The sequence below is a fragment of the Anas platyrhynchos genome, chromosome 28 (assembly GCF_047663525.1).
Source record: "Anas platyrhynchos isolate ZD024472 breed Pekin duck chromosome 28, IASCAAS_PekinDuck_T2T, whole genome shotgun sequence".
In the NCBI taxonomy this organism is placed as follows: domain Eukaryota; kingdom Metazoa; phylum Chordata; class Aves; order Anseriformes; family Anatidae; genus Anas; species Anas platyrhynchos.
In genome coordinates this window covers 4,543,358-4,569,708 of record NC_092614.1, presented here as the reverse complement: position 1 = coordinate 4,569,708, position 26,351 = coordinate 4,543,358, and the positions used below count along the sequence as shown (strand labels likewise).

Genomic DNA, 26,351 nt, shown 5'->3' with positions numbered 1-26,351 from the left:
AGGGCAAGTCAATCTAAGCCCCACATCACAACAACTCCCACCAAGAAAAAAAAAAGAAGGGTTATTGTCATAGGGGACTCCCTTCTGAAGGGAATGGAAGGCCTGATTTGCCATCCAGACCCAACCTATAGGCAAATCTGTTGTCTCCCTGGGGCTCAGGTAAGAGACATCACTTGGAAAGCCGCTCATCTGGTACATCCCTCTGATTATTACCCTTTATTGGTTTTTCATGTTGGCACTGATAAGATAGAAAAGAGAAGACCAAAAGTGACCGAAAGGAACTTTAGGGCTTTGGGGCTACTGGTTGAAGGATCGGATGCACACAAAAGAGCAAAAGCAAGAGGACTCATGTCAAGATATAGACAGTTTAATAAATGAAGAAAAGAGGGGAAAAAACAAATAATGCGTAGGCAACCAGTTCTGATGCAAAGGCACTCACCATCTCCTACAAGTAAACTGATGCCCATCCAATCTCTAAGCAATGCCTTCTCTGGAAGACAATGTCCCCTACTCCAGCCTCAACTTGCCCCAGTTTCCCCCTCCCCTTGCCCTGCCCTGCCCTCTCTTCTCCTCTCCCCTCCATTTTTCTTTTTCATATTTTATTTTTAGCGTTGTATTAATGATACTGAATATCCTTTCAGACAGTTTAGGTCACTAATCCTGGCTGCATCCCTGACCAACTTTTTGCTCACTCCCAGTAGTATGGGGAAGTTCACATCCTGAAGCTGATGGGCTCTACCAAGCAACCTAAGAGGGAATTTGCTGCTTCCAGACATTCATCCAGATGGATCTCTGCAAGTAGAGAGAAAAGGTAGAGGATGGACACAACTCAGAAAGGGAAGACAGTGTGTACTGCCAGTCTCATAGACTGCCACACAGGAGCACAGGGAAAGAAGAACATGGGTGTTTGCTGTGCAAGTTTGTGGGAAATGCCTAGAGTATGACTCCTCCTAGCAAAATCTACTTACCAGTTTGGTCCCGTAGCCACCTACAAGACTTGGCCTCCAGAAGTTCTGACCAAGATACCCTCCATTTATACCGGTGCAACCAGACTAAGGCCAACACTGTGGCCCAGGCAGTCGGCTTCACATGCTGTGGAGGAAAATGGAACAGTCAGGGGGAAAAGAAAGACCAAACCTAAAATAGCACAAACCTTTGGACAAATCTTTGCCTGAAAGGAGGACTTCTATACACACACACAAACTCTCTGAGCTTCTGAAATCCTCAATGCCAGAAAGTTCCCAGATACCTGATTACATCTCTCCTTTCTACAAGCAGACAGCCTCAATATCCTGACTGTTCTGATCTTCTCCTGATGGTTCAGCTCAGACTGGAAACTTGGAGAAGATAAAAGTTCAGCTCATGATATTTCCCCCCACCCGCCCCTGATCTGCTTACCTTACTGGGCCTTTGGCCCTTAACTTCAGCCTTGCTGAGCCTCAAGGCTGAGGTCAGGGCTGAGGTCAGGTCCCATGAGCCATTTGCTTTCTGGAGTGCCACTACTGCCCTGAGACTGGAGAAGTCACACAGTCTTGTCGACAACGGTGAAATTTTCCAGTCCCAACTTATGTGAAATGGTGGTGGTTCCTCCATCACCAGCTCTTCAGGAGGAGATTCCTGCTCTGGAAGACAGAAATATTCACATAGCTCCTATGAAATAAGCAATGGTTAGTAACCTTAAATTCTACCTTCTCCAGATATCCTCAACTGTCCTACATCCTTTCTGGGCTTTCCAAAGTTTTCCCAGACCTCCAAAGGCATCCTGGACTTTTCCAGAACTCCCAGAGCACCCTCAAATTTTCCCAGTCCCTCACAGGTATGCTGACACTGCTGATCTTATAGGTCTTTTCCAGCCTAAATGATTCTATGATCATTAAAGGTTCCTTCCAATCCAAACCATTCTATGATTATACAGCATTTAAAACCTCACTTCATCCTTCTCCACCATCAATTCTTGAACCCAGTCTCAACATGAGCTGCTCCTTTCCACATTCTGGGATATAAGACTTCTTTGAAGCTACAACAGCACTGCAATACGTGAGTGTGAAGGTGAGGAGGGTCAAGCACAGACCATAGGATATTAATGTTCTAGGCATGTCCGAGTTCTGCAGCAGAATTAACAGCTTTTGTGGGCAGAAGAAGTATTGGGGAACAAAGAAGTTGGGGGCAGAACTAGGGATCATGTAAAGCTAGCCTAAATGTATACAATGTAATTTAGGTTGGCAGGAATCTCTGGAGGTCATCTAGTCCAATGCCATAATTCAAGGAAGTTTTCATTTCGATCAGTTTACCCAGGAACTTATCATGAACATCTCCAAGGTTGAGGATTCCAACAGTTCTTGGTTATTATGATTTAAAACAAAACAAAACAAAACAAAAACTTCCTTATACCCATTCAATATTTCCCTTGTTCCAACTTGTATCAATTGCCTCTTATCCTAAGGCCATGTACCTCCAAGTCTCTGTATTCTTTGGATCTTCCTCCAGTCAGGTAATTGTAGACAAAAATAAGGTATCCTTAATAACAAAACGAGCTCCTTCAACTTCTTTTTGCATGCCATGTAGTTCAGCCCCCTCATTTTAGTGGCCTTCCTCTAGATTCATTCTAGTGTATCAATGCCTTTATCGTAATGAGAGAGTTTCCAGTAATTCACATGCCTTTTCTTTCTGTTTGGACACTAGAGTCAGGCTCAGCTGACTCTGGATGCCTCCGCTGAAAGTCCTAGTTTGTTCTCACCAGTGCCTGGGCACTATACTTATTCTGGAGCTGCAGGTCTGCAGGTTGAGCAGGAGCCTTCCTATTGGTGCCAGAAGTCACAAGCCTCCAGCTTTCTCCATTCTGACTGTGAATTCCAGATGTCCTTGCTTCAGGTCACTCAAAATCTTCTCTCTGCAGACTTTCCACAAAGACCACAGCAATCTCCTCTTCATTCACCCTGATGGTGTGCAGTGTGCTCATTACTTTTCGTTCCTTCAGTTAGCAGCTCCAGGCCTTGTCTAGAGTATACCTCTCACAGAGGAGGGCACTTCTGCCCCAGCACCAGAGAGAAGCACTAGCCTCTCTCTTCAGCTCAAGACCTAGACAGCAGTCTCTTCCTTTCATGTTCTGTCTGGACTGAGGCTTCCAATGCACTAAGGGCAAATTTGCTTTGCCTATTTCTCCATCCGTCACAAGCACAGTGATAATCAGGAAGTCTGGTGAGAAAATAAATACTGAAAGGAGAGTTCAACTGTTATGCAACACATCCGAGGATCCACAGTTGAGAATTTTCTACTTACCTTTACGGGGGGATGAGAGCTTGGTCAGTACTACAGCATCAGAGGCTTTGGGATGAAGCATCTCAAGACAGAACTGGAACTTTTGGACCATCCAAAACTTGGTGGAGTTGAACCACACAGGCCTGAAGCCACACCAGAGAAGCTGGCAGGGAACCAGGTTGTGAGAGGGAGGAAGCAGCATAGGGGAGTCTAGAGGCAAAGAATCTGAGAGAGAGGCAGGAAGATGGGGAGTGAGGGTTAGACTAATGTATTTAAGAGATAGGCAAACGGTTGTTCAGGCCCACAGGATATGGGGCTGGTGATGGTGAGGAGGCATCAGACCAGCAAGTTCCACTTTCCCCTTACAATCCTATCCCCACTATTCTTGGCCTTACCATGGTGCCAGGTATCCATCAGTTCCATGCGTACAGCTATGCTGGATGTGAAGGGGGATTGGACCCCCAGGCTGAGGCTGAACGTAACTGCATTCTGCCAGATGTCCTTCTCTGACCTGCTTGTCCCATCCCGGGACAGTTTCCACAGCAGATGCATCATGGCCATACGGTGCACAGGCAGCCTGCAGAGAAAGGGGGTTAGTCCTTGTTTCCACTGTGGGTAGGGGGATGAGATCATAGAATCATAGAACGATTAAGGTTGGAAAAGACCTCCAAGATCATCTGGTCCAACCATCCCCCTACCACCAATATTGCCCACTAAATCATGTCCTTAAGCACCACGTCCAACCTTTCCTTAAACACTCCCAGAGACGGTGTTTAAGCGACAAATGAGTCCCAGCACTCATTTCCAGGGACTATCAGAACCAAGGAAACACAACTTGGATCCCTGGTCAGGTTTCCTAGGACTTGCACTAAGAGTGTTTCAAATCTCATTTTTCCAAAATCTGAGTGAAAGAAACGATTACCAGGGTTCTGCATCTGTGTTTGCAAAAGAATTTCAAAAAAGCTACACTAAGCCATGTCCCTAAGCACTATGTCCAACCTTTCCTTAAAAACCCCCAGGGACAGTGACGCCACCACCTCCCTGGGCAACCCATCCCAATGCCTGACTACTCTTTCTGAGAAGAAATGTCTCCTCACTTCCAACCTAAACCTCCCCTGGTGCAACTTGAGGCCATTCCCTCTTGTCCTATCACTGGCTATCTGCAAGAAGAGGCCAACACCCAGCTCCCCACACCTTCCTTTCAGGTAGCTGTAGAGAAGCAGTAAGATCTCCCCCGAGCCTCCTCTTCTTCAGACTGAACAACCCTAGTTCCCTCAGCTGCTCCTCATAAGACTTGTGCTCCAGACCCTTCACCAGCTTTGTAGCCCTTCCCTGGACATGCTCCAGGGTCTCAATGTCCTTCTTGTAGCAAGGAGCCCAACACTGAACACTATTCAAGGTGTGGCCTCACCAGAGCAGAATACAGATCACATCCCTGGTCCCACTGGCTACATTATTCCTGATACAAGCGAGGATGCCAGTGGCCTTCTTGGCCACCTGGACACACTGCCGGCTCATGGTCAGGCGAGCATCAATCGGCACCCTCAGATCCTTTTCTTCTGCACAGCTTTTGAACCACTCTGCCCCAAGCCTGTAATGCTGCATGAGGTTGTTGGGACCAAAGTGCAGGACCCACCACTTAGACTTGTTGAACATCATCCCATTATGAACATCATCCTCTGCCCATTGATCTGACCTGTCCAGGTCTCTCTGCAGGGCCTTCCTGCCCTGCAGCAGATTGTCGCTTCTCCCCAGCTTGGTGTTGTCTGCAGACTTACTGAGGGTACACTTAATTCCCTCATCCAAATCATTAATAAAGATATTAAAGAGGATGGACCCCAACACTGACCCCTGGGGAACATCACTGGTGACCAGTCGCCAGCTGGATTTCAATCTGTTCACCACCACTCTCTGGGCCCAGCCGTCCAGCCAGTTTTTAACCCAGCAAAAAGCGTACCTGTTCAAGCCATGGGCTTCCACCTTCTCCAGGAGAATATTGTGGGAGACCATGTCAAAGGCCTCGCTGAAGTCTAGGTAGACTACGTCAACAGTGTTTCCCTCAACCAAGGCTGCTGTGGAGTAGCAGCAGGAGTAAAGATGAGGGGGCAGTGGGGCAATGGTCACCCAAATCCTCTCCCCATGTCAAGGCAGAGGAGATAAGTTGGGAGCACTGGAAACCTATATTGTCTTCCCATCTCAAGGTATGCAAGCAAAGGACACCTGTTGTCCCTCCTTGAGACCTTGATAATATCCCTTTGTCTTTGTGGGCCATTATGTTATCCTCTCACCTGTCATCTGCTGATGGGAGCAGTGAGAACCTGAGTGTGTAAGCGAAGGACTGACTGTCTACAAGGTACTTTAGGGTCACAGCTGCCACATCTGCCTCTGGATCCTGGGGACACAAGGGAAAGAATCAGACAGAAAAGTTTATCTGCAAAGCACAGGGAGGCTGGCCACTTAGCTTCCATCTCTGCTCTGCTAAAGTAGTAGATAGATGTCCGTAGTTGGAGCAGAGGCAGTGGTATCTCGGAGGGAAAAAACAGGGTTCACAGAGACATAACACTGGTCTTTCCCAGGTCTAGTAGAGGTGAACGACTCCCTGTGTTGAGAACATGAAACTGGGAGTGTTTCCTATACCTTCCAGAAAGCCTTGCTTCTGGATCTGATCTCTCACCTGTGCTTGTCCATGGATCTGGGCATAGATGATGCTCTGATGTCCCTGGAAGATCGACTTGGGAGCTTTTCTAATCATTGTCACCTCCAGGCCTGGTGGAAGGTCCCAGTGCAGTGAGATCTCACTTGCCAGAGGCTTCAGGGCCTGCTGCAGGCATTTCACTGCCTGGTGAGGGGACACAGAGAGCACAGACTGCTGGAGGGGGTCTCTGAGTTGGCGTGGATGATGGCATTTGGATCGCCTTGCATATCTAGGAGAACCATTGGAAGTGCTGTATAGAGCAGTGGGAATGCTGGAAGCACAGGTGCCTGGGGAGTTACCTCAGATGTCATGTCCAGTTTGGAGTGGATGCACACACATTCACCCTTCGTCTCCAGGGAAATGGCCTGGCAAAGTTTGAAGCTGTCACAGCTGTTAACAGGAAAACAGAAACACCTGTACAGGAAAAGAGAGAAAGGTTAGAGAGTGGACAAAGGTGAGAGGTAAGAATGGCAAGATTGGTATAAAGGAAAGGTAAGACTGTTTTTAATTGTAGGAATGAAACTGTGATTCAGCATTCTCTCACCCTGGAGTGAGAGAGTTTGCCTGCTGTGTAGGGAGAGGTTAAACTTTTGGGGGTTATAGAGGTCATGGGAATGGATTTTGGGCCCTCAGAGCATACTGAGGTATTGCATGGTGAGGGGAAAAAGAAAAGTGCTGAGAACAGCCTGGAAAAATTGTGAGAGAAGGCCCACTACAAGAAGAGTACAGGCAGTCTTAGTGAGGTAAGGAAAGAGTGTGTGGAGGTCATTGCTGAAGTTCCACCAAAGAGAAGATGTAGGACAGACTAGGACCTGAGAGAATTTTTGAAAGACTGACAGTCAGGGCGAGTGACCATGTTGGGGGACAGGAACAGGGCTCCCCCATTACCGTTGGTCATCACGGTAGCGGTGGACCTCAGCCATGATAGCTTCCTCTTCACTGGAGATCTTCCTCTGGATGAATATGAAGAGCTGGGGCAGAGAGGAGGGGAAACAAAGATTTTTAGGGCTGTGAACCCTCACAGAGGAAAGACACTGTCCTACAATGCAGGCAGCCTTACCCTTTTCCACCTTGAAAGAGGGAGAGAAAGAGATTGTGTTTCCTTTCAGGAACACCAAGACATCTGCTAGTAAAGTGGCATGCCACAAGGAATATCCACTTTCTCCAAAGGCAAATTCCACAGAAGCCCTCCTAAGCTGCTCTCCCCAATGACGGTGTCATGTTCTGACATTAGAATGCCCCCCTACATGGCAACTCTCAATGCAAGCGCCAGCAGCATGACTCATGATGCATACTGAAATCTGCCTTTGCCCCACTGTTTACATTCTTTCACTTCCCCGTTACACTTTGTGCCCTGATACCTGGCGGGGATGCTCATGAAGGAGTGGTGTGCTATAGATTGACTTTAGGAGGCCCAGGAGGTCACAGCCCCCTAGATCAGGGCAGATGGAAGAGAGGCGTCTCACAGCATTGTCCATGCTTTCTTGCGTGTATTCCACACTTTGCCTATGGGAGAGCAAGCAGAATGTCAGAGGGAGAGAACCTGGTCCACAGCTATCCCCACATGACCACTTCCAGGAAAGCCCCACCTCACTACCAGTGTTCTAGAAGCAGCCTGAAAGGAGAACTTACTCTATCAGTGCCTCTAACAGATCCAACCCAACAGCTGCCATCCAGCTAGAGCTTGTCTCTAGTTTCACTTAGAAGAGTCATACTCAACTTGCCCCTTGGCCCTGCCCCAACATCACCCCCAACTCACGGATAGAAGGCTTTGAAAGTGGCCCCAAAACTGTAGATGTTGAAATAGCAGCCCACAGGCAAACTCTTGAGGAGGAAGAGCAGTGTGTTCTAGGGACAGACAGAACGATGGGAAGAGCTTAGATGGGAAAGCTAGGCAGAACATCCACTCCCACGAAGCAGCTTGCCTCTATCCCCACCACCTGAGCAGAAGTATTGTGAAAAGTCCACACTGAAGACCTCCTCAGATGGTACCTGTGCATCCTGGAAGAGGCTGCAGTCTATGAGAAAGAGGAATTCCCCAAGTTGGCCTGTACTGGGCACCACTTCAGGAATGCTGGGCTTCAGTGTCACCATCACCACAGGGTCTCCCAGCAGGGATCCTGGAGCATGGGGGAGAAGCAAGGAGCATTTTTAGGTTGGAACCCCCTTCTCTGTCTCTTTGCTTTTGTCCTACATATTGCCCTTAGCTCCAACCTATGATATTAACTTAGAAGGAACTGTTGACTCCCTCAACGATAGAGAGGCCTTTCAAAGAGATCTTAACAAATTAGAGGGCTAGGCAATCACCAACAACATGACCTTTAACAAGACCAAGTGCCAAATTCTAGATGGGTCTAGAGGGGGAGACTTATGAGGAGCAGCTGAAGTCGGTTGGTTGGTTTGTTCTAGAGAAGAGTAGACTGAGGGGAGACCTCACTGTGGCCTACAGCTTCCTCATGAAGGGGAGTAGAGGAGAAAGTGCAGATCCCTTCTCTTTAGTGACCAATGGCAGAACCTGGGGGAATAGTATGAAGCTGTGTCCAGAGAGGTTCAGATTGGATATTAGGAAAGGGTTCTTCACTGAGAGAGCAATGGGGCACTGGAACAGGCTGCCCTGGGAAGCGGTCATAGCACCACGCCTGTTGGACTTTGAGAAGCATTTGGAAAATTCTCTTAGGCATATGGTTTAATCTTAGGTAATCCTGAGTGAAACCATGTGTTGGACTTCATGATCCAAGTGGGACCCTTCCAACTTGTGATATTCTGTGATTCTCTAATTTGATGAAGCTATTGCCTGAAAATTCCTCAGATTTCCCCAGTCTCCCTGGTGCCCAGTTCTGCCATCCACACTCACCAGGTGCAGCTTTGGGATCTCTGCTCTCCACCACAGCACTGAGATTGTGAGGCCCTTTATAATAAACAAGCAATTGCAAATCATCAAAGTGCCAAGGTGTTGATTTCAAGGAAACCTGAGGACAAGTAGGGTGTGGGGAGGAAAGAGAACCAAATAAAAGGATCAAGGAGTCCTTAGTATCATCAGTACATCACAGACCCTTCCCTACTTTGCCACTTTGGGACTCTGGCATCTGACAGGGCCATACCTCAGCAGATGTCTGATCTGGAGCTGTGTATTGCAGAGGGGTGTGGCTGCTGTTAATGTCTACATGAGACACACCACAGGCTGACTGCAGGCAGATTCTAAAGTGCAGGTTTTCCAGTCTCTCGTCCTCAGAAATCTGCCAGTCTGTAGGGACAAAAAGATGTGAGAAAGTGAAAGGAGAGAATGTAGGGCAGCAGACAGTGATTGTGGAGTACTATCTGTCATGGGTGGTGGTGGTGGGTCAGATGTGGAATCTGAGATTTTCTCACTGCGATGCTTGTATGGGGGGATCTGTAGTCTCACAGTGTGGACTGTATAGGAATTTGTGGGGTTCTTTTGCTGTGGAATATGTGGGGAGACTTGGGGGGCTTCTGGCTGTGAGGTATGAGGGGTTATTTTCGGATTCTATAGGTGTGGCATGTGTGCAGCTATGGGGTCCTGCCCCACAGAGATGGTGAGGAGGAGTGTGCTCCTCCCTGGTATAGGCACCCGTGGGATCACTCACTAAAGCGCATATGTTGGGGGAGAAGGTATCGTGACCAGCAAAACAAGGCAGCTCCATCAGTATGCAGCGGCAGCTCCTGGATATAGCACAGGTTGATGGCCACATCCCTGTTAGGAGGCAGGGTCCCCAAGAAACAGGCAAACACTGGACCCCAAATATCTGGCTGATCTTGCAGGTATCTCAAATTCTCCATGCCTGAAGTGGCTTTGTGCAGCTTCTGGGCCTACCACAAAGCGAGAAAAATGTGTTACTGAGGTCTCAGCAGAATTTTATTCTCTCACTTCCACACTTCACTTCAACCTGAACCCCTCTCCCTGCCCCATCAATCCCCCACCCTCACTCCCCCCCAAAGAATCAGAGTACCTCCTCCTTGTCCCAGAGCATTGCTTCAATACGGGTGTCCCCCATTGTAGCATAGAAGGTGTATACAACAGTGTCAGGGTCCACAGGAAAGATGAACATGATCTCCTCAGAGACTTGCTGCTTATTGCGGAAAAACAGCTTAGACTCCACATCAGCCACAAAGTCCTGGATGGTTACATTTACTGCCACAGATTCCAGCTGTATTTCTTGATATATTGAAAAGAACCACATTCCCCTGTCAAATAATCCTGAGGAAGACATAACAGTTGTCAGACTCACTGGTTGACTGTAGAGTATTTTACATTTAAAGTGTCTGCTAGCAATAGGCAACATTTGTGTGTCCAAACTTGCCACAGAAATACAATTTGCAAAAGCTGACAAACAGCAATGAAAGGTCCCTAAGGCTGCCAGTATGTGTCACTTGGACCACATTTCCTCATCTCTCTAAGCCCCGTTCTGTCTCGCATAGACCTCAGATCACCTAATTGTTCCATGCTTCACCTTAAGTCAGACCTATCATGGCACTGTGACAAGTCTGTCCTTCAATATATGGAATGAGATAGCCCCACAGCAAGCTTCATGCAAATGGCAGGAAGTTCTCTGCAGCTCTTCAAACCTTCATACTGTATCTCAGAGACAAGAAGCAAGTCCTACCTCCTGTTTTGAGACTAATGTTCCAGAGAGATTAACTTAAGTGCGTATACGACTCATTTTGCACTACTGAAAAGGAAGGAGGGACCCTAGCATAACATAAAAGGTAGTCACAGGAGGTCCACATCATCGTCCCATTTCTTGATGTCTTCCCTGGAAAGCCCTAAGCACTATGGGTGAAATGAATCACATGTACAGCAACCTCTTTTTTCCTATGCAACTCAGAAAAAGTAAATACTGACTACAGGGCATACCTCTGAGTTTCCAGAACACAAAGATATGTGCTTCCCTCTCAACCATTCAAGAAATCAGTTCCTTTCCACATTGATTTTCCAGTAAAAATCCTCCCCACTGTTCACAGACACCACACTCCTGGCCCCAACTCACCCCTGTACACACGATGCTTTCTCAGCATGCCACTTGGCCTCATCTTGACTTGAAGGTTGAGGTTGAAGACAGGTTCTGTGTGGGAAAGAGCATAAAGTGAGTTATGAGGACCTCATGAAAGAAACTGGGCACCTCCATCTTCCAATGGAAGGGGTGTGTGTGTGTGAGCTTAATTTACACTAGACAGGGAAGGGAAGGTGGCAGAAATAATGGTCAGAGACTGAGAAACAAGGCAGAGCATGGGTTTGGGCCTGAGCGATGGCAACTGCACATGGAGGAAACCAGCACCAATGACAGGAAGAAATGGACAGAGGAGGGGTGGACAAAGAGCAGATGAAACATAGTCTGGGCATATGGGTGGATGCATATATGGATTTGTGGGAGGAGAATGGCAAAGCTGTTGTTTGAAGAGGGCAGTATTTAGTGGCAGGAGGAGTGAATGGCAGAAAAATATGAATGTATGGGAAGTTGGGCAGGAGGATGGAATTTGTGGTTGGATGCAAGGATGGCCATCCAGGCCAGTGGGGGGAAGATGAGTTTGTGGTGGTTTTACCCAGCTGGACAGCTAAGCTCCACCTCAACTGCTCTCTCACTACCCCTCCTCAAAGGGAAAGAGGGAGAACATAAGATGAAAAGGGCCTAAGGGCTGAGATAAGGACATGGCAATCATTCAGTAATTATTGTGACAGGCAAAGCAGACTCAGCATAGGTAGGCTAGAGAAATTTATGACCTATTACTAACAAAACAGAGGAATGAGAAACTAAAAAAAAAAAAAACCTTCTCCTCATCCACCCTCTTCCAATTCCTCCACCTGAGTGGCGCAGGGGAATGGGGAAATGGGGGCTGCGGTCACTATATAGCACTTCATCTCTGCTACTCTTTCACAGTCACTCTGTCCCTGCTCCACATAGGGTCCCTCACATGGGATGCCATCTTCCTGAACTGATCCTGTGTGGGCTTCCCACAGGCAGCAGCTCTTCAAGAACTGTTCCAATATGGGTCTGTACCACAGGGTCCACCTGTCTGAAGCAGACTGCTCCAGCGTGAGTCCCCCATGGGTGGCAGCACACCCCAAATACCCTGCCCCACTGTGGAACCCATGGTGGGACCCCGTTCTCCACGGTCTGCAGCATGTAGATCTGCTCTGCTGTGGGACCCATGGGCTGCAGGGGGACAGCCTGCTCCAGCAGGGGCCTCTCCACAGGCCGCAGGGGAACTTTGTTCCAGCTCCTGGAGCACCTCCTGCTCTCCTTCACTGACCTTGGTGTCTTCAGGGATGTAGTAGATCCGCTACTTGACGGGGAAGGTCTCCTCACAGACAATGACATATGCAAAGCAGAGACATTTAATGCCTTCTTCACCTCTGTCTTCAATGCTGATGGTGGGCTTCGGGACCCTGGTTGCCCTGAGTGGGAGGACCATGACGGTGGGAATAACAAAAACCCAACCGACCCTGAACGTGTGCGGAATTTGCTACTCCACCTGGATCCATACAAGTCCATGGGTCTGGATGGGATCCATCCCAGGGTGCTTAAAGAGCCAGCTGATGTCATCACAGGTCCTCTCTCAATTATTTTTCAATGATCTTGGGAATCTGGAGAGGTCCCAGTGGACTGGAAGCTGGCAAATGTTGTCCCAGTTTTCAAGAAGGGTAAGACCTAGCAATTACAGGGCTGTCAGTCTCATGTCAGTGCCTGGTAAAATTATGGAGAAGATGATTCTTGAAGTTATTGAAGCGCACCTGGGGGACAATGCGGTCATTGGTCCCAGCCGATATGGGTTCATGAGGGATAGGTCCTGCCTTACAAATTTGACTTCCTTTTATGATAAGATCACCCATCTAGTTGATCAAGGGAAACCAGCTGATGTGATCTTTTTGGACTTCAGCAAGGCTTTTGACACGGTTTCCCATAGGATCCTACTGGACAAAATGTCCAGCATACAACTTAACAAAAACATCACACGATGGGTGAGCAATTGGCTGACAGGCAGGTCTCAAAGGGTTGTGTTAATGGGGCCACATCTGGCTGGCAGATGGTCACTAGTGGGGTCCCTCAAGGCTCCATTTTAGGGCCAGTCCTCTTCAATGTTTTTATAAATGATTTGGATATAGGACTAGAAGGTGTTCTGAGGAAATTTGCCAACGACAACAACTTGGAGAGTTATGGACTCTGATGAGGGTGGAAAGGCCTTGCAGAGAGATCTAGACAGATTGGAGAGCTGGGCGATCACCAACCACATGAAGTTTAACAAAGGCAAGTGCTGAGTCCTGCATCTGGGATGGGGCAACCCTGGCTATATGTACAGACTGGGCGATGAGACGCTGGACAGCAGCCCCGCAGAGAGGGATCTGGGGGTTGTGGTAGACAGCAAGTTGAATATGAGCCAGCAGTGTGCCCTGGCAACCAGGAAGGCCAACCGTATCCTGGGGTGCATCAAGCACAGCATCGCTAGTCAGTCGAGGGAGGTGATTGTCCCGCTCTACTCTGTGCTGGTCCGGCCTCACCTCGAGTACTGTGTGCAGTTCTGGGCACCACAGTACAAGAAGGACATTAAACTGTTGGAGAGTGTCCAGAGGAGGGCGATGAAGATGGTGAAGGGCCTGGAGGGGAAGACGTATGAGGAGCCGCTGAGGGCACTGGGCCTGTTCTGCCTGGAGAAGAGGAGGCTGAGGGGGGACCTCATCGCGGTCTACAGCTTCCTCGCGAGGGGGAGTGGAGAGGCAGGTGACCTATTCTCTGTAATCACCAGTGATAGGACCTGTGGGAATGGTGTTAAGCTGAGGCAGGGGAGGTTTAGGCTGGACATCAGGAAGAGGTTCTTCACCGAGAGGGTGGTTGCACACTGGAACAGGCTCCCCAGGGTGCAGTCACTGCACCAAGCCTGTCTGAATTTAAAAAGTGATTGGACTGTGCACTTAGTCACATGGTCTAAACTTTTGGGCACACCTGTGTAGCACCAGGAGTTGGACTTGATGATCCTTATGGGTCCCTTCCAACTCAGGATATTCTAGGATTCTATGTTTCTCAGTCCTCTCACTCCCAGCTGCTGTGTACAGCAGATTATCCCTTTCTTAAATCTGTTCTTACAAAGGCACAAACAACATCGATTATTGGCTCCACTCTGGCCAGGGTTGGGTCCCTCTGGGGCTAATGAAACTGGCCCTTATCTAACACTGGGCAGCTTCTGGACTCTTCTCACAGAGGCCACCTGTGCAGCCCCCCACTACCAAAACTTTAGATCATCATTCGAAATCATTAGATTTCATTAGAAATCATTAGATTTCTATTGGATAATTATCATCATCCCAGAAGTCATTAAAATATTCAAATGTCCCTGAAACATGCACATTTGTTTCTACCGGTGGTCTTTTGGGGTTTTCTGGTGGACATCAATAGTCTTCCTCACTGTGTTCGCTGCTTGGACCCGGCTCTTGTGCATGAGCTAGACATCTTGTTCTTTCTTTTCTTATTATTTCATGTTCGGCCTGCATACTGAGCTTAGTCATTTACACATCCAAGAACATATGCATAGCATGAGTCCTCATCTCATCTTCTTTTGACACATCCTCCAGGCCTGCATCATCTTGCCTTCACTTTGAGGTTCAAGTCTGTATTTGCTTACAGATGAAGCTGGCTAAGTAATACAATGTTTCTAAACTTCCTCCTATATAACTAATCATAGCAAAGGTTAGACCTATCTGCTCATAATGCATTTCAAATTTTGCTCCATTGCCCTATCGAAAGGGAGAAAACATATGTCCTTTTGATTTGATATCAGTTTGACCAAGTACCAATGGTAGGACACGGTTGCCAGCTAGCAGCACTAAGAAGCTGCAAGAGAGCCAAAGAAATAGAGCTTAGCCAAACAGCCCTGAGCAGAGGTGGTCCAGTCCCCAGTCAGGAAGCTGGCCAGCAGCCTGAGCATTGTGGTGGAAGTGTAGCAGGTCTCCAAGCTGGACAAATACACCAGCACATCAGTTTGTGCAGATGCTGATCTGTCACCATCAGCAATGAAGGTTTTCCTAAGCACAGTCTGCAAAAAGAGAGGGAGGAGGAATCAAAGCACCTAGAATCAGGTGTGCTCCCAAATGCCAACATTTTCCCATTCTTTCTCCATGCTATGTTGTTGGTTTTCTCTTCCCCTCCCTTCACAAAGAGCCCTTAGGAGAGAGAATATTTGTGAAAGAATGTACTGTCAGAGAGAAAGCAGGGCTGAACACACATCAGTCAGTGTTCAGATTCCATTCAGGGGCTCCATACTTACTGGAAGAAGAGGCACAGGTTCTCAGTGAGAGCTTGTCCTAAGACAGCTCCCTCCAACAAAACAGTTGGGTTACCCCATGAAGTTGTTCCATGAAGGGTATTTGCTTAGACTTCAACAGTCCAATTACTAGGCCTGAAGTTATTCCCAGCATGCTCTTCACAAGTGTTAAGGACAGAGTTCCTTTTGCTATCAGGCAGGAGAAAGACAGCTTGGAAAGTGTGTATGAGGAGATGTAAATCTTGGATTCACAGGAAATGAAAGAGGGACCATTAGAGCATAGAATTAAATCATGATCCAGCACAAATATATTTAGCTTTGATTATGGAATGGCAGAAGTTAACCATTGCTTGCAGAATTGCTGCATGAGCGTATATAATTAATTATTAGTCCATGTGATGTATAATATAATAACATCACTAATAGGAAAGCTCCAGAATAAGGACAAAGTGGCTGCTTCTGGGTCAGTTTCAACTGACTCTTCAAAAAGACAAAACTGACTTAGCAAGGATGATAAACAATCTGCCTGAAGAAATTGAGGAAGTACAGAAAGCTACAGGCCATTGAATTTAGAGGAGATAAAAGACAGGTCAGGGTCTATGTGGTGTCATTAGGAAGAAAATTACCAGTGAAGAACACACTGTAAACTAGTGGGTCTAGTAAATTGCTGTAAGTACGCAGCAATCTTGACCAAATGAACATTGCACACAGAGGAGCTGTTGATCCACATATTAGTTAACCTGATGTGTTGGGTCTGTCTGGGATGGAGTCACCTTTCCCTGCAGCAGCCCACACAGTGCTGTGCTCTGCACTCGTAGCTGGAACAACACTGGTATCACTCCGGTGTTGTGTGTATTGCTGCATAGTGCTGGCATAGCATCAGTACTCCTTCCAAGGCCCCAAGAGCCAGCAGGCTGGGGGTGGGCGAAGGATGGGGAGGGGACATCGCCAGGAAAGCTGACCTAAACCAATCGAAGGGATATTCCATAACACCTGATGTCACACTCAGCAATAAAAGGGGGGCTCTCGTGGGGGAGAGGGCTGTTCCTCCTGAACAACCGCTACGCGTTTTGAGGCCCTGCTTTGCAGGACATGGCCAAACACCGCTCGTTGATGGGAAGTAGAGAATAATTTTTTTCCTTCTCTCTGTGCTTCCGCGCGGACTTATTGTTTCTGTTTCTTTTTCTCCCCCTTCCCTAGCTGCTTTACAGCTTCTAGTTTCCAGCATCGAAGAAAGGTAACATTTTCTGTACCATCCTCTCTTTTGGGTTAGCTTTAATAAAGAGCATATTAAATGATACTTTACAAAGTCTGAGTGCTTTTTTTTTTTTTTTTTTTTTCTTCTTAATGCAAAACATGATGCAAACATCTTCTCCGGGCCTACTCAACATGTCAGGAGGGAGGATCTTGAAGCCCTTGTGCTGTGAATGTTGACTCCAAGGGCTAATATACAGGTCCTGTGGAGCTCAGCAGGTTAGTAGATCTCAGGGATGTGCAAATGCTTGTCCTAAAGGAACGTGAAAAGGTCTGCATACCTTTAACATTATACTGCTATCAGTAACCATGATTGTGTGCAGCTACATTTCTGGTAGGTATTCACTGACAATTATCAGAATTAATCACAGCACAGTTAGATTGTAGTCACATGCTGACAGATTTCATCAGACTTAACTGACCTAAATGTACTTGCTATTGCTGTGATTATAACACCAATGTGCCGTGGTTTATGTAAGCTGTTAAAGATCATTAAGCATGTTCTTCATAGAGTCCCAAGTTTCTTTCTTCATTAGCTAATGCTTCACATTTTCCAGTAACAGAAAATGCTTCATACGCTCCCCAAGTGATGTCATATCATAGCAGATGTCCTTTTTCGTATCAGTAGAAGAATTGGCACTGCATTTATCGGCTGCTTTGTCCTGTAGGTCTGTTCAGGATTGCCAGTAGGTGGCTGAGTGATGGTTAAGTGGGCAAGGAGCATCACCTAGCGCATGCTTACGGTAAATACCCAGAATGTGCCGTAGTGATCATGGCTGGAGAATCATCACACACGAAGGAGTTGGTGACCCCCACAACAGTTAACCTGAGGAAGCACAGGCCTGTTCTGTGCTGTGCTGCACATCCAGCTTCACCTTCGGGATTGTGCTGGGCTGCACAAATGCCTTGGCTGCAAGACAGCCTCAGCCAGATCACTGTAACAGGGCTGACACTGAAGCCTGCTCATTGTAACATATTGCATGCTGATCAGGTAGATCACCATTTGATGTTGCACAGCCTGGGGTTCCCAACATTGATGGGGATGTGATTATCTATGCTATCCTCTTTCTATATGTCTCATATTTCTTTACTGTCCTACAACATAGAATGTCATTTTAAATGATATTTTACAGCATCTGAGTGTCCTTTTTAATGGGATCATAGTAAACCAGCAAATCCTGGTGCAAAACATTTGATGCAGGCATCAGATCCCAGTGAGAAATGCCTTTCTGGAAAAAGGAGGAAGACAGAATGAGTGCCTGGCTAGCCTGCATGAAAGTGCGGGGGCAGGTGAAAGGCATTTATTTGCTCAGGGGACTTCCCTGGTGCTTTTGGAAAGGGAAAAGGAAGTGCCTCAATGTTCCAGCCCAGCTGAAGTATTAACTCATTTCAAGGAGTAAGGTGTAAGGAAGGAAAATTTGCACTGTGTTTGGTCGGTACCTAAGTGCTTGAAGAAGCCACAGGGATATTTGGATCTAAAGTGGCTCTGCCTGAGCTGCCTGTGCAGTAGCACCTGGGTGACAGGTTGCAACCAGTGGGGAGGAAGGGCGGGGTGGCTTGGGCACCTCTGAGGTATGAGCTTCTTGTTGGGGAGAACGGGGATTGGAGACCTTGGTGACCCTGGGATGAGGAGTGGAGAGCGGGGTAGGTGGACAAGTATGGCAACAGCATTTCTATCTGGCCATTGGAGATGACAAAGGCAAAGGAGAGGGGCTGAAAGGAAGCTTGGAGCACTGGGGCATCGGCCCTGCTCGCCTCTCCCCAGTCGATGAGGAAGAGGCATCTTGCTGAATTGTGTCCCCCCTCCTTGCAAATGAGACCAGGCAAGGGGGGACCCCTCTGCAGCATGGCTCACAGTGAAGGCTGGGAGGCTGGGGCGTGTGGGGGTGGGAGGGATGAGTGTCTCCCATGTGCTCTGCTTGTAACACTGGGCAGATGGTGTAATAAGCAATGGGCTATGACTGTCCTACATACAGGAGCAGAAGTCAGCCTAATGAATGGAAATCCATCCCATTGCCCCAGGAGTAAACATGAATGTTAACACAAGCAGGGTGAGAGCGGGAAGGGGATGAACTGTCTTGCAAAGTCATTCTAAGCTCTCAGCCAGGAAGATGTGATGCATGACCATGCAGTTCCATTCCAGGCATAATGATGCAGCACCTAGACAGAGCTCAGAACTGTTAGCTCTTGATGATCATCTGCAGTCATGGTGAGATTTCTCAGGGAATGGTTTTGGGAACCACCCTTTTGTTCCCAGGAGATGGAGAGCCTCCAGCAACCCTGACTCAGCTCAGCATTAATGGCAGTCTTGTATTCTCTGCCAGTACTGCCCCAAACAGTTACCAAGTTAAGGGGATTTTAACACATGTAAATTTGAAAGGACCTCATAAAAATCAGTTTTTCATCTGGGTTTGGGGTCTTCACATAGCAAAAGTACAGAATGAGAAAAGTAGAAAAGAAGAAAGGAAGGAAAATGACTATGTCCAAACCTGCCATCAGGGACCATTCACCACAAAAAGTAAGGGTAGGTATAAGTGTCTGCACCTTACTCATATAAGAAAGCGATACTCTCATATACACATCATCTTTGTCCCTGGTGTTGCCAGAGACCCCTGTCTCCAGTCGGCCATCCTTGTTGCCAGTTTCTTTAAGCTGTACATGGATAAACCTCCAGTTGCTGGAGGACCCCATTGTCAGAGGGATTCCTGTGAAGACCATTTCTATTTGATAAAACTGAGTGCTGCTAAATTAGTAAAGATCTGACTAAGGATATAATTCTGTGATCATAGTAGAAATTTTGTTTTATCAGCAACCAATTTTAAGAAATCTAGTAACAAAATATGTATGCTTATTCACTTATTCTGTGTTAATATGAATTTATGAATATCATGATCTCTGTGTGTATGATCTCATGATCACTGCGTGTATGGCTCATTGGCAATTTGAATCTTAGCTTGCACACTTTCTGTCCTCAGCCATGAAGAGCCTAAATATATAGACAACATTTAAACTAACTTACTCAAACCAGTTCTATTTCTGCACTCTCCCTGAGGGCGTAAGTTGTTCTTAGTCTCATGCAAAAGCCCTGTAAGTAACAAGAGATGGAGAGACTCATTGCACAGAGCAACAGAAATGAACAGCAACACAAGTTCCATGCCCCTCAGCCTGGCAGGAATGAGCAATAAAAAACAGACAGACACGGAGAAGCCTCCTAACCTTTGCAGCAGTACAGCAAGCACAAACAAACGTGCGCATGTGCATGGAACAGATGTAAGGATGGATGTAGAGGCACACACTCACCATGGAACAGGATGCTGCAGCAGGACCAACGAGCAGACAGACACAGGAATGGTTCTGCGACTGAACACTGTTAGCTGCAGCAGGAGGAGGAGGAAGAGGAGGAGGAGGAGGAGGGCTGATATCTGCAGGAAGTGGGAGGGACAGATAGGAACTGAGTTCCCTGTTACAGTGCCTGTGTGGCTGCCTGGAATGCAGACAAATGTGCACTCAGGGCTGGGAACTGAAGATGCTGCCGGTCCTTCCTGATGGAATGGGCTAGGGGGACTGGAGATACTACCAGCCCTGCCTGTTGGGATGGGTGGAAGGCACTGGGTGTATGGATGCTCAGGGTCTTTGGGCTGTTCTGAGATGTCAGTGGAGCCATAAAGAAAACAAGGCCATGGGGTATCTGAATGGGAAGTGCTTTTTGGGCCTGGATGGAGGAAAGAGGCCAGGAAAGGCACTGACAGAGACCATGTAATGTGTTGGCCACCTTCCGGGGACTCTGAGCCAGGGATGCCACTTGCAAAAGGCTTGTTGTGTACAGCCAGGGCTATCACGAAGCAACCTACAGCAGCGATGCACAGGGTGGGGTGTCTGCCCAGTACTGCCCACTCTGCTGAGGGACTGGGCTCAGGGGATGGGGGCAGGCTCATGTGTTCCCCTCAGGAAGCACCCCACAGCCAGAAGCAAAAGTGGGTGCTGAGCAGGTAGTGTCTCCAAATGGCCACCTCAGTTTACCCTGCACCCACACAAGTACTTCAAACAAGTTCATCAGCTGGCCTTCCTGACGCTCTTCTCTGCCTTTTGTTTTGGTTCCGCTCGAGTGAGCAGCTGAGCTCCACCACAGCCACTCTCTCACTCCCCCTCCTCAAAGAGGAATGGGGAGAAAATATGATGAAAAGGGCTCAAAGGTTGAGATAAGGACAAGAAGATCACACAGTAATTATTTTAATGGGCAAAATAGACTCGGCATAGGGAGATAGTAAGATTTATTGCTCATTACTAACAAGCTAGAGAAGTGAGAAACAAAGGAAAGAAACCAAGAGCACCTTCCCCCCCCCCCCCCCCCCCCCCTTCCACCCTCTTCCACCTCCTCCCCCCGAGCGGCGCAGGGGAACTGGGGAATGGGGGTTATGGTCAGTCTACAGCACTTCTTCTCTGCCACTCCTTCTCGGTCACTCTCATCCCCTGTGCTGTAGGGTCCCACCCACGGGATACAGTCCTTGATGAACTGATCCGGCATGGGCTTCCCACAGGCAGCAGCTCTTCCAGATATGGGTCCATACCATGGGGTCCATCCCTCAGGAGAAAACTGCTCCAACCTGGCTCCCCCACGGGCAGCAGCTCCTGCCAGATCACCTGCTCCTGCGTGGTCTCCTCTCCATGGGCTACAGGTCTGGCCCGGAATCTGCTCCAGCAGGGGTCTTCCACAGGTGGCAGCCTCCATTGGTGCAGGGCCACCTGCTCCACCGTGGTCTCCTCCACGGGCTGCAGCATGGAACCCTGCTCCACCGTGGTACTCCATGGGCTGCAGGGGGACACCCTGCTTCACCATGGTCCTCACCACAGGCCGCAGGGGACTTCTGCTCTGGCACCTGGAGCACCTCTCCCCCTCCTTCTTCACTGACCTTGGTGCCTGCAAGGCTGTTCCTCATCCCTCTCACTCTCCCAGCTGCTGTGTGGCGCAGTGTTTTGTTTTGTGTTTTTTTTTCCTCTGTCTTAAATATGCTCTCACAGAAGTGCAAAACAACATCACTTATTGGCTCAGCTCTGGTCAACAGTGGGGCCCTTACCAAACATGGGGCAGCTTCTAGATCCTTCTCACAGAAACCACCCCTATGCCCCCCCCTGCTACCAAAACCTTGCCACCTAAACCCACTACACCTTTTGCTTTGCCAACATGCCTCATTGGGTCCAACAGGACACAGGTAGGGAGCCAATTTTGGAGCAGTGAAGAAGCCTTGGAAGAAGACATGGGCATCTTGGATCTTTCTTGTAGACATTGCTGAGCTTGCTTGAAGGCACACACCCACAGAGAATTGATTGCCAAAGCTGGAAATGGTTCGGTAATGGGTGAGCCTATATCCAGAGGTGGGGTACTGTTTTGAGGACCACTTAGACCTCCTTGTTCCCCAAGGCAAAGTCTATTTTAATTGAGGGCTGGAGTCACCAAAGTGCGCTAAGTTGCTCCCATCCTGCAGCAGTGGATTCTTGCTGCCAAGGAAATAGTAAGTTGGCACTGAAAATGACGGACAGGGTCCATCATTTTAAGATGGTGTTTGTACCATACTTTCTGTTGGCTTTCTGTTTCTGAGCTGTGGGAAAGAGATTTTAATTCCCCACTAGATGCACCATACAGAAGTTCTGCTGCTGGGCTTGCAGTTGCAGTGTATGAACCTCATCCATGATCGAGTATTTGGGCTATGTTGAGTGCATATAACTGAATGACAAATAAGTAAAGAATATGGATCATAGCAGATGGAGCTATACTCTACTCATTGGCATCCAGTGACAGGATGAGACGCAATGGGAACAAGGTAAAATACAGGAAATTCTGATTACATGTAAGAAAAACATTCTAACTTCAGAGGTAGTCAAACAATGGAACAGGTTGCCAGGAGGTGCTGTGGTGTCTCCATCCTTGAAGATGTTCAGAACTGAACTAGGCAAGACCCTCAGCATACTGCTGTAGTTGACTTGCTTTGAGTGAGTGAGTTGGACTAGAGATCTTAAGAGCTTCCTTCCAACTTCAGTAATTCTCTGTTTAAATGCTAGTAAGCATTGCAGTCCCACACATCTCTTGATGACTCAGACACCTTTGCAGCTGCCATAGGATTTATGGGACTTCTACTTTCCTTCCTGACGGATTCCTGCTTGGCCATCCAAGGCTCTTTGGGTGCTTTGCCAGAAGTGAAAAACACACAAATGCTTAGCCTTAGAGCTTGGTACATTCCAATAATCTTTTGTATGCATTAAACAATAAACAATTGTTTTATTCTTTTAAACAACATCTTTTTGCTAGCAGACTCTCAACACTGGCTAAATATACCTGAAAAAAGTGACCCAAGAAGAGGACCATGACAAGATCCTATGATTATTGGTGGGCCAGATATTGGTAGAATAAGCTGATAAGGTGTATATAAGGTAATATAACAACTCAAATCTGTGACCCACCTGGGAGGAGCATGTAAGGTTCTATTCCACTTGTTGGAGTTTCTGGCAGCTGCCACCGCAGTGACAGTCTGTAATGTCTCCACACATCAGCTCTGACACATCAGCTTCCCCATGCAGTCCCATGAGTTAGGGTCAGTTTAAAACCCTTAGCTTTGACCAGGTGATCAACAATATCTGTACTGCTAAACGTGGCAGCTTATAGACCTACAATCATGCTTGTCTCTAATATTTGTCCCTACAAGGCAACACACAAAGCTCAGAGGAGATGAATCTCAACAGAGGTTTCTTCTTTCCCGTTACGGTACTTTTTGTGCTTAGGTAAATCAATCAAATAATACATTTTGCTCTTGGAAATAACACATTACTTACTCTTGGAAGACTAAACGATGTGTCTTGGTTTCTGGAGTTTGTTCAAAGAGAAACTTTGTGTGCTGTACAAAAATATGAGGCAGAAGAATTATGGGAAATCTGGCCAAGATGCCCTGATTTACCAGGTAAAATGGCACATACAGTCATCGCTTATGGACTTAGAGCAGTCATTGACCGTGGATGAGACTTATTCCAGTTTCCTTCCCCCTCTGAGAAAGCTAGGGCTGTTTTCTTCCCTCCTCCTGAATGAATACTCTAATGTCCTGGAGTCACATATCTGTAATTGCTTCTACAAACCTCTCAGTCACTTTGCCAAAAGCTATTATCCATGGCATAAAGAACAAGCAGCAGAGAGATGCAAAATACAAATGACAGTATGGCCTGGGTAGCAAGATGCAAAATACAAATGACAGTATGGCCTGGGTAGCAAGATAATTGTCTAAGACGCATTGCAGTCTCTGCTACAGTGACTTTACTGTGTTTCTTCTCTTCTCTTCTCTTCTCTTCTCTTCTCTTCTCTTCTCTTCTCTTCTCTTCTCTTCTCTTCTCTTCTCTTCTCTTCTCTTCTCTTCTCTTCTCTTCTCTTCTCTTCTCTTCTCTTCTCTTCTCTTCTCTTCTCTTCTCTTCTCTTCTCTTCTCTTCTCTTCTCTTCTCTTCTCTTCTCTTCTCTTCTCTTCTCTTCTCTTCTCTTCTCTTCTCTTCTCTTCTCTTCTCTTCTCTTCTCTTCTCTTCTCTTCTCTTCTCTTCTCTTCTCTTCTCTTCTCAAAACAAGTATTGTTTCTTCTTCTTCTCTTCCCTTTCCCCCCCTGTCAAATAATGAGATGCTCATTACCCAAGCCCCAAGTGGTAAGATGAGGGGAAATGAACTCAAGCTGTGCCAGGGAAGGTTTACATTGGATATTAGGAGAAATTTACCTACTGCAAGGGTTGTGCATCATTGGAATAGGCTACCCAGGAAAGTGGTTGAGTCACCATCCTTGGAGGTCTTCAAGAAACGTGTAGATAAAAAACTCAGTAGCATGGTTTAGTGGTGGACTTTAGTACTAAGTTAAAGGTTGGACTAGGTGATCTTAGAGGTCTTTTCCAACCTGAATGATTGTATGATCTATTACAAGATGTTGGGAGCATGTGGGGGGTGGAGAATTTTTGTTTGTCTATGAAATAAAGAATATTTCTTACATAAAGCAATAAAATTTAAAAAAAAAAAAAAAGAGAGAGAAAAATCTTCATCTCTAGCATCTGATACAAGGTGATGCATTATGAATACTGAATTAGTAAGTTTCATATACACTCATACTGGACAAAAGAAGCAAAAACTTCCTGAGTGCACTTTGAGATACATCCAATTTCCTAGTGTTTCAAGTTGTCAGGACATTTAAAAACAGTTGAACATAAAAGAAACATACAGTCCAAATATGCAGAGGAGAAGAAAGATTCCTTTCAAACAGCATAAGTTTATATCTTACTCAGCTCAGCTATAATTTTGACTAGTGCTCCTTTCACTTCTTTGTTCCTCAGGCTGTAAATCAAGGGGTTTAATGTAGGAATTATGACTGTGTAAAAAAGAGCTATGATTTTCTTAGTGTCTTGTGAATTACTGGACTTGGGCTGTAAGTAAATCAAGGTCCCACTACCATAATATAGTGTTACAACAATAAGGTGTGAAAAACAGGTGGAGAAAGTCTTGCATCTTCCCTCTGCAGAGGAAATCTTCAGAATGCTGGAGATGATGCAGGCATAGGATACCAGGATGAGACAAAACGGTGTAAAGATGACCAGCACTGTGGCTGTAATTGTCTGCTTCTCATAGAAGGAGGTGTCAGTGCAGGAGAGCATAATGATTGGTGGAATATCACAGAAGAAGTAGTTAATCTTGTTGGGCCCACAAAATGGCAATGTGAACACCCAAACTGTCTGCACCACAGACACAACATTACCACTAGCACATGACAGCAGGACTAGGAAAAAACAAGCTCTGCTGTTCATGATGATTGCATATCTAAGGGGGTTGCATATGGCCACATAGCGGTCATAGGCCATGGCTGCCAACAGGTAGCATTCGGTAGCTCCTAAGAAAATCACAAAGTAGAGTTGTGTGGCACAGCCCATGTAGGAAATTCTCCTCTCCTCTGACAGGAAGTTTACTAACATCTTGGGAACAACAATGGATGCTGTAGAAACATCCAGGAAGGATAAGACCCGGAGGAAGAAGTACATGGGCATGTGGAGGTTGGGATGCACTGTGGCAATGAAGAAGAGAAGATTTCCAGTGATAGTGAATGTATAAATCAAGCAGAATGTGAAGAACAGCAGGTTCTGCAGTTCTGGGTGGTTAGACAATCCAGAGAGGACAAATTCTGTCAGAAGAGTATGGTTTCCTAGTTCTGGTCTTTCTGCTGACTTCATCTGGGAGGAATCAAATGGACAGGGTGTCAGAGGAGTAGTCACTGCAATGAGATCAGAGCATTTCAGCCAGTTACTGAAGCAAGGAGCCTCTGGGAATCCCTGGGGAGGCATTGGATTGAGGGTTACCACTCTGGAGATGGCTTTGCTGAACAAAGAAGGCAATTGCTGTGTGTGCTGTAAGAGTGTAACACTGGTGTTCACTAAGTTTCATAGCGTGGGAGGCTGACCCAAACATACAGCTATTAGTAGGTGGTATTTAAGGGTTTGCTTCATTACAGGCGTAGGGTTAATTGCCAAGAACATGTGCTCCCCCAGATGTCAGGTTAGTGGTCCCAAATGGTTCCATGGGAATTCCCTGCACTAAAGACAAAGCCCAGCTGGCAACAAAAACACTGACGAAAGAAAGAGAGAAAGAGAGAAAGAGAGAAAGAGAGAAAGAGAGAAAGAGAGAAAAAGAGAGAAAGAAAGAGAGAAAGAAAGAAAGAGAGAAAGAAAGAGAGAAAGAAAGAGAGAAAGAGAGAAAGAGAGAGAGAGAGAGAGAGAAAGAGAGAAAGAGAGAAAGAGAGAAAGAGAGAAAGAGAGAAAGAGAGAGAGAAAGAGAGAGAGAAAGAGAGAGAGAAAGAGAGAGAGAGAGAAAGAAAGA

At 46.9% G+C, this 26,351-nt stretch overlaps 2 protein-coding genes across 2 annotated transcripts; both read right to left on the bottom strand.

Moving 5' to 3' along the window:
- Nucleotides 1-346: 346 nt before the first annotated feature.
- Nucleotides 347-19,891, bottom strand: LOC101793260 (von Willebrand factor A domain-containing protein 5A). The gene is made up of 18 exons (XM_072028863.1): nucleotides 19,778-19,891; nucleotides 10,960-11,034; nucleotides 9,922-10,169; nucleotides 9,559-9,781; nucleotides 9,055-9,197; nucleotides 8,808-8,922; nucleotides 7,946-8,073; nucleotides 7,713-7,801; nucleotides 7,315-7,459; nucleotides 6,842-6,924; nucleotides 6,253-6,367; nucleotides 5,933-6,097; nucleotides 5,547-5,650; nucleotides 3,654-3,835; nucleotides 3,280-3,483; nucleotides 1,399-1,622; nucleotides 969-1,092; nucleotides 347-792 (listed from the first exon to the last, which is right to left on the bottom strand). The coding sequence occupies exons 2-18, from the start codon at nucleotides 11,000-11,002 to the stop codon at nucleotides 713-715; spliced, it is 2,415 nt and encodes an 804-aa protein (XP_071884964.1). The 5' UTR covers nucleotides 11,003-11,034; nucleotides 19,778-19,891; the 3' UTR covers nucleotides 347-712.
- Nucleotides 19,892-24,757: 4,866 nt separating this feature from the next.
- LOC119715078 (olfactory receptor 10A7-like) lies at nucleotides 24,758-25,708 on the bottom strand. The gene has a single exon (XM_072028780.1). It carries the CDS (start codon nucleotides 25,706-25,708, stop codon nucleotides 24,758-24,760), a length of 951 nt encoding a protein of 316 aa, XP_071884881.1.
- Between the last annotated feature and the right edge of the window lie 643 nt (nucleotides 25,709-26,351).

Bases quoted from the DNA above. Each gene is read 5' to 3' on its own strand.
- LOC119715078 (XM_072028780.1), bottom strand. From the start codon at position 25,708: ATGAAGTCAGCAGAAAGACCAGAACTAGGAAACCATACTCTTCTGACA.
- LOC101793260 (XM_072028863.1), bottom strand. From the start codon at position 11,002: ATGAGGCCAAGTGGCATGCTGAGAAAGCATCGTGTGTACAGGG. The intron at 10,170-10,959 runs GTGAGTTGGGGC...TGTCTTCCTCAG, and splicing joins AAAGCATCGTGTGTACAGGG to GATTATTTGACAGGGGAATG. The intron at 3,484-3,653 runs GTAAGGCCAAGA...CCTCTCTCTCAG, and splicing joins GATGGATACCTGGCACCATG to ATTCTTTGCCTCTAGACTCC.